Source organism: Phaeoacremonium minimum (genome assembly GCF_000392275.1).
Source record: "Phaeoacremonium minimum UCRPA7 unplaced genomic scaffold PA7_03_scaffold_290, whole genome shotgun sequence".
In the NCBI taxonomy this organism is placed as follows: Eukaryota; Fungi; Ascomycota; class Sordariomycetes; order Togniniales; family Togniniaceae; genus Phaeoacremonium; species Phaeoacremonium minimum.
This window is the reverse complement of record NW_006921195.1, coordinates 390,719-397,961: the sequence shown is the minus strand read 5'-3', so window position 1 is coordinate 397,961 and position 7,243 is coordinate 390,719. Positions and strand designations below refer to the sequence as shown.

General features: G+C 47.4%; 1 protein-coding gene across 1 annotated transcript; it reads left to right on the top strand.

The window, feature by feature from the left end:
- Window positions 1–3,348: 3,348 nt before the first annotated feature.
- On the top strand, window positions 3,349–4,445 carry UCRPA7_3705 (putative glucose and ribitol dehydrogenase protein; the record flags this gene model as incomplete). Its single annotated transcript, XM_007916318.1, has 4 exons — window positions 3,349–3,590; window positions 3,646–4,011; window positions 4,064–4,299; window positions 4,429–4,445. The coding sequence occupies 4 exons, from the start codon at window positions 3,349–3,351 to the stop codon at window positions 4,443–4,445; spliced, it is 861 nt and encodes a 286-aa protein (XP_007914509.1).
- Window positions 4,446–7,243: the final 2,798 nt, after the last annotated feature.

Here is a 7,243-nt window from a genome sequence, read left to right as displayed (position 1 = left end):
CGCAAGTCTGCCTCTCATCCACACCAAAAACGACTACAAGAATTCCCAGGCCTGGAACTACTTGCAACTGAATCCGAAACTGAAGTCTGAGATGCGACATCGTTTTGATGACTTGTATGAATTGGTTATTGTGCGCAATCCGGAGACCGACGGCTTTCAGCCAGTGTTCGCACATTTTCCCGAGGCTACAGAATATGCAACGCGAGATCTCTTCAAGCCGCATCCAACAAAACAAGGTCTGTGGGCTCACCAAAGTCGCATTGACGACGTTATTGTTTTCCTCAACGGAGAGAAGACAAATCCAGTGACCTTTGAAGAAGAAATCATGAGTCATCCCGAAGTTCGAGCCGCGCTAGTGATCGGTTCTCAGCGTATTGAGGCGTCGTTGCTTATAGAGCTGGTCGCTGATGTACCGCTCACCAAGGAGGGCACAATATTAGTTATTGATCGAATATGGCCACTCGTCGAAACGGCAAACAGAGCCGCACCAGCTCATGCCCGTGTCTCGAGAGACAAAATTCTGATTGTTGACCCGGGTAAACCTATGTTGAGGGCCGGAAAAGGAACTGTGCAGCGCAAAGCGACCTTAGAGCTGTATGCAGAAGAGATCGAGAGATTGTACCAACAAGAAATTGGTGCTAACACCAAAGTTGGGGAATACTCGAAACAGAACGACATCAAATCCATCATCCGCGACTTAGTTGCTGACATGCTTGGTTTGGATGATCTTGACTTCTTTCAGTCTGGAATGGATTCTTTAGGTGTGCTAAGATTACAAAGAACTCTCAGCGCTCGCTTCCCAAACGCGAAGATCTCACCTAGCACAGTCTACTCCAATGCTTCTATAAACGCACTTGCTCAAGCACTAGAAAAGTCAATAATGGAAGATGGAGAAACGAGTATTGCCAGACATTTCTCGACTGAAGACTTAGCTAAGATGCTAGAAGAGTTCGCCGCGGAGATTGACGCCATCGGCTCCAGCACTTCTAGGCCAGAAGCTCCATCTTCTTGTAATGAACGCCCGACACTCTTACTCACTGGCTCGACTGGTGCCCTGGGATCATACATTCTTGAAAATCTTCTTTCAAAGCCAGAAGTGTCACATGTCTATTGTGTCAATCGCAGTTCGGATGCCAAAGACCGTCAAATTCACAAACATCAGGCACGTGGTTTGGATATAACCTTCCCTCCAGACAAAGTAACGTTTCTTGCTGGAGATCTCATGAGACACAACTTTGGCCTTTCAGAAGATATATATCAAACTCTCCTCTCGGAAGTCACCCACATCGTTCACAACGCATGGCCTGTCAACTTCAATCTCTCCATGACTGCTTTCCGTCCTTCAATTTCTGGTCTCGTATCTCTTGTTCGTTTCACCAAGCTCAGTCGATGCAACAGCGCACTTTTCTTTTTCTCTTCCATCTCGAGCGTTTCTTCATGCCCAATGTCCATCGTGCCAGAAGCCATTGTGACAGATATGACGGCTCCTGCAGCCATGGGTTATGGACAATCCAAATATCTCGCAGAGCGAATATTGGATCATGCCTCGAAAGCTCTCGGGGTCAGGGCTACCGTCATCCGTATCGGTCAAGTTGCCGGCGCAGCACGAACAGCAAGTGGGTGGAACAGACACGAATGGCTACCGAGTCTAGTCACAAGCTCTGCTTTTATTGGCGCGATCCCCGCGACCCTGGGTGAAGCTACATCTGCCGACGAAATAATTGACTGGGTGCCAATCGACCAAGTTGCAGATGTGGTTGTAGAGCTGGCATTGAACTCGGACGCCACGGTCGAAGGCGAGAGGTATGGGCCGTGTGTCTTCAACATTGTACATCCGAGACCAGTTTCTTGGTCATCTCTCATCTTAACTATCAAAAAGACTCTTGAATCTTCAAATTCCCCTTTGATGGCGGCATCTATGCGAGTTGTTCCATATCAAGAATGGATTTCGATATTGAAGACTAAAGTCCTCGAGACCGAAACCGCTGGTGGTATTGATGCGACATACCTCGTGCGACTAAATCCCGCTATGAAACTGCTTGGCTTTTTCGAAGACATGCAATATCAAGGAAGTAGAGGCTTGAGGACTAGACTTTCGATTGAGAAGGCGTTGAGTGGTAGTAAAGCACTTAGAGAGCTGGAGTCCCTAAAAGACGAGTGGATCATTGGATGGCTTAATGAATGGATAGATTCAGAGGTAAATTGAAAGTAAAATAGGCTATGCTTGGATAATTTGATAGTTCTAGGTTGTGCTCTTTATGTGATTGTACGAGAGACGACTCGTGAAATTGACATCAGTATAAACAGTGTACCCCAGCACGGGAGCCTCAGCTTGCCGTAGGTCATTGGGGGTGTGTACCAGCTGGAAGGCAAAAAGCGCTTCATGAAAAGAGCGCGAGAAGACGACCAAGATCGCGTAAGGGTGTTAAATGATAGTAAAAAGTCAATAGCGGTAAGAGAAGTGGTTGAGGCGATACTCGACTACGTTTGTACTAATCGGTAAGACTAACCCAACTCTCTCCCCCGACACGATGCTTCGTTTTGAAATCCACGAAGCAAGATCACTGTTGCAAATAAATACCCGTAAATCCGAAAGGAGGGCGCGCAGTAACCGGGACGCTGATTAGATCTCGTGGCCGGTCGTGAAGGATTGGTCGACAAACGGCCAGCCTCCTGTTCCTTTTTGATGAACATCCTTAGAATCTGCGGGTGATATGGAGAGGCCGTACATTCTTCTCTCAAGGGCATCGTGCTTGCTTCCTCCTTTTCTTTCTTTCTCTTTTCGTTGTTTCGCTGTAACAGTACGGCAAGTAGGCCATCAAGTTGTGATTTACAGGCTCATTCATCATTCGTGTCATTACCACCACTATTGTTTTGTAATGATGAGCATAACGATGTCGAAGCACTCTGGCAAGTCTTGTATGCTCACCGCGTCTAATATTTCCGTACTATCTATGCTAGAAGTAATAATGAGGTTCAAATGTGACCCGGCGGCTGATGCCTGTCAGACGGCCGTGTGGGGCTGGTAATCAATTGACATACCACATGGGGCAAGTGGAGCCTCCATTTCACGGCTGCCACTGGCCCGGAGCTTCTTTCCCTGATGCCCCACTCAGACCGTTGGATTGTGTCATACATACGCCCCTCACCATGACACCCACTTTGCACACAGCTTCTCTATCTCACGAATGCCACGCTTATCAACAAAACATCGCCATCCAACTTCAACAATCATATTGAACTGCAGGATCAGTCCCACTCTCACGCTAGTCTCAAACTTCCAGTGTACACCACTTCGATCAGCTACTTGCCCTAACATTAGTGAAATACACAAACACTATTGAAAGCATGTCTCGCAATGAGAAGGGGAGCTTCGATCCGGTCAAGGAGCCACAGGCACAAAACTTACCAGGGTACGCTGCCGTAGATATTATTCGTGTGAATCACACAGCCGTGCTAACCGAGGCCAGATTGGAGAAAGATATGAATCCCTCGAGCGAGACTACAGCTCTCGAGGGTAAAACCCGGCACCATGAGTACCTGGCAGCTGGCAAGCTGAAAGGTAACAAGGCGTTCATCACCGGCGGCGAGTCAGTGCACATATGGCTAGTCTCGACTGTATTCTCACTAACCTTGACACTGCAGCTCTGGAATCGGTCGATCGGTGGCCGTGCTTTTTGCGCGTGAAGGATCTGACGTCACCATTGTGTATCTGCCCGAGGAACAAGATGATGCAGAGGAGACGAAGAAGATGGTAGAGAAAGAGGGCCAGGAGTGTCTCCTCATTCCCGGCGATTTGATGGACAACGAGACCTGTCGAAAGGCTATCGAGAAGCACGTTGAGAAGTTTGGCAAAGTTCATGTCCTCGTGAATAATGCCTCGAAGCAGATCATGTGCCAGGATATTACCGAGATCGATCTCGATGAGGTTGAGAGTACTTTCAGAAGTAATATCCTCCAAATGTTTGCCGTCACCAAGTATGCGGTACCGCACATGGAGAAAGGTGGATCGTGAGTGATCTCCAGAAGTTCTTGCAGAGGTAGTGTGCTAACGCCCACTCAGCATCATCAACACTACCTCTACTGTTGCGTTCCGAGGCACCAAGAGCATGGTTGACTACGCAGCCACTAAAGGCGCCATCACATCTTTCACTCGATCTCTGGCTAAGCAGCTCATCGAAAAGGGCATTCGAGTAAACGCAGTTGCTCCTGGCCCTGTTCACACTCCTCTCCAACCAGCCTCGCGACCTGCCGAGCAGATGGAGGGATTCGGTGAGACATATCAGCTTGGACGCCCAGGTCAGCCAAGCGAGGTAGCTCCCAGCTTTGTATTCCTCGCTTCTAAAGACTCGGAGCTGTATTACGGGCAGATACTGCACGCTTATCCACTGGGGGATTGAAACAATGCCTGTCTATTTCCTCTTTCAGACGATGACGCTTTCTGAAGAATGGAGAGAATACTAGGTATTCTTTTGATTAGGTATACCCATTGAGCCTGATGGCTATGCTTGGCACGTATTTCATGCTGGATCGATCATCACTAAAACACACTAGAGTTTCGATCAAACCAATGAATTGTGAATGTGTACTCCTCCGGCTTTATATTCACCAGCATTTCCTCTTTCATCCTACCAAGATTGTTGCAGCTTACATCATATAGCTTGTTGTGTGAGCCTTTTACTGCTCTTGAGAAATGCAGTATGTGAGGCTTCAACCGTATTTCATAATGAGGTTGGCAGTCGATGGTGCAGAAGGAATAAGGCCCATCTCTTTGATGCAACAGTCCCTACGTACATGTCTCAGTGGGCTATCTGAGGTGTGATTTCTTCCGCTCAATCCACTATGCCATATCATAAAGGAGGCCAAGAGTGGTCGGTTGCCTTGCCTTGAACATCGAAATAAGCATCTTCGGTTGACACACTCTGGAACCAAATGCTTGAGCCATGATCTGAACCACTTCAGCATGCTCGTCCGTATAGCGGATCCGTATAGCGGATGGAGCGCAAAGTAGACTCCGATTTACGGGCGATGGACTCGGATAATTCCAACCCTGCCCCACAGGTTCCCCCGCAAGTACTCGGTCCAACCCGATGTTGACCCATTGTGGGTCTGCTGGTGTTGAGGCTGAAATGTACCATCATCATGTTACTCTCTACCGGATCAATCACGATGGCCTTGCTCGCCTCATACCGGTGATACGGAGAAAATGTCAATAAGTTATTCGCTGTCAAATTGGTTTGTCACGAAAGGCGGTCTGTACTAGTCGAAATTGAAGCGATGAAATGGAACAATATGTACCTCAATAATCTGTTTTCTACCTAAAATTGCCTAACCTAGGACACCTGCGATACTGTGGTGTTGACGCTGATCAAGATGCCTGTTCGAAAATTCGATGACACGTTGGCCATTCAAGGCGTGTCGAGCGATGAAGAGTCCCAATCACCGAACTTAGGTGGATGTACGGGCAAAGATGTTCTTGGTGCTTCAAACAGCCCTCGCCGGGTTAAGTGCCCTCGGTACAATGTTCATACTCCCCGAGACCATACACTATAAGAATTCCAATGATCTGAAAGGGCTACCGGGTAGGAAGATGTTGAGACTGCTGTTCTCAATGATCAACCCATGGACAGTGCGCAAGCTATTTCGCCATCCAAACTTGATTGCCATCGGTATGGCAGCAGCAGCAATTGTGTGGAATATGTATTCAATCCTAACACCGATTCGATATATCCTCAATCCACGCTTCAACCTGACCACGCCAATGCAAGGAGGCCTGTTTATCTTGCACCTGGATTAGGCTATGTGGCAGGGAGCTTTATAGGCGGCCGCTATGCAGACTACATCGTCAAGAAGTGGATCAAGAAACGCAATGGGCTCCGCATCCCGGAAGATCGTTTGCGCTCGTGTGTTCCATTCATGGGGATTGTTATTCCTGTTTGTATCTTGGTATATGCTTGGGGCGTGGATAGCGAAGTCGGAGGTATACCTCTAGTGATGATCGCACTGTTTATCCAAGGTGTGGCGTTGCTCTTCTGCTTTCCTAGCTATAACGCATACTGCCTGGATGTCATGCAAGGGCGTGGCGCTGAGGTGATGGCGGGCAATTATCTCGTCCGGTACCTCTTTGCCGGTGTTGGAACTGCTGTCATCCTTCCAGCAACCGAGAGCATTGGCGTTGGGTGGGCGAATACAATAAGTATTCTGTTCATAGTCATTTGTACGCTGGGAACAATGGCTACCATCAAGTGGGGAAAGTGTTGGCGAGAGAGAAATGATCAACGAGCAGGTACTCCCGCAGAGGTTCGACACGACATTGGGGCACTCAGGGGTAACGAGAAAATACTAGAAAATAGATCAGAAGAATAAATAATACGATGTCGATTCAAATGTTATCAATTTTGCGAAACAATGTTACTGAAGCTAATCAATGACCCAGAGATCACAAGATATAAAGGTGTTTTGCACATGAGAAATGCCTTCTTGCAGCTCTATACTTGGCGGCTTCGCTGGTGATTGGATGTGATCACTGTTTGGTTTATTGACGAATTATAGCCTTTCTTCCGTTTAGAAGACAGGAGCTATCAAGTGATCCCCAAAACTAAAAATAGAGAATTCGCGAGCACCCAGCATATTAGCAAATAAAGTTCACAATCAGCTCGTTATATTGTTCTGCTTTCCTGTAAACTATGCTGCTATCTGAAGGTACTTATGGAACAAGTTACTGGTCTATTTAGAAAACAGCACGAAATCACTTTCTGTATGAGATGATAAAGGCGTCAAAGGAGTGGCATTCGGGACCGGGGGAATATCGACTTCGTCAAGGTATCCGGTAGTTGAGGTGTCATTCTCCGCTGCTTGAATCCTTCCATTTCCCATCCATGCAAGGCAATCCTCGCTGTTCTCCTCAAAAGAAGAATACTCAAAATCCTCAAATCGAACATTCTCTAGCGTTGCTCTTTGATGGACAGCGGCTCCAGGCCAGTAGCCTAACATCCTTCCGTTTGATGTCCTCTTTGCCCAATTATTGCACTAAAGGATTATTAGAGATGAGGAAACGCCGAAGCTTTGATGTTGTACCTACAGTGAAAGCGAAGGTGGTCTTGGCAAAGTAACGGTCAACCTCACGCATGAAGGCCTTTGTGGCTGATTCTCTAATACCATGTATAAGATTGAAATGTATTCAATGAGGATGGGGTGCTCACTTAGCCATCATCCATCGAAGGTTTTCTCGCTGGATCTTTTG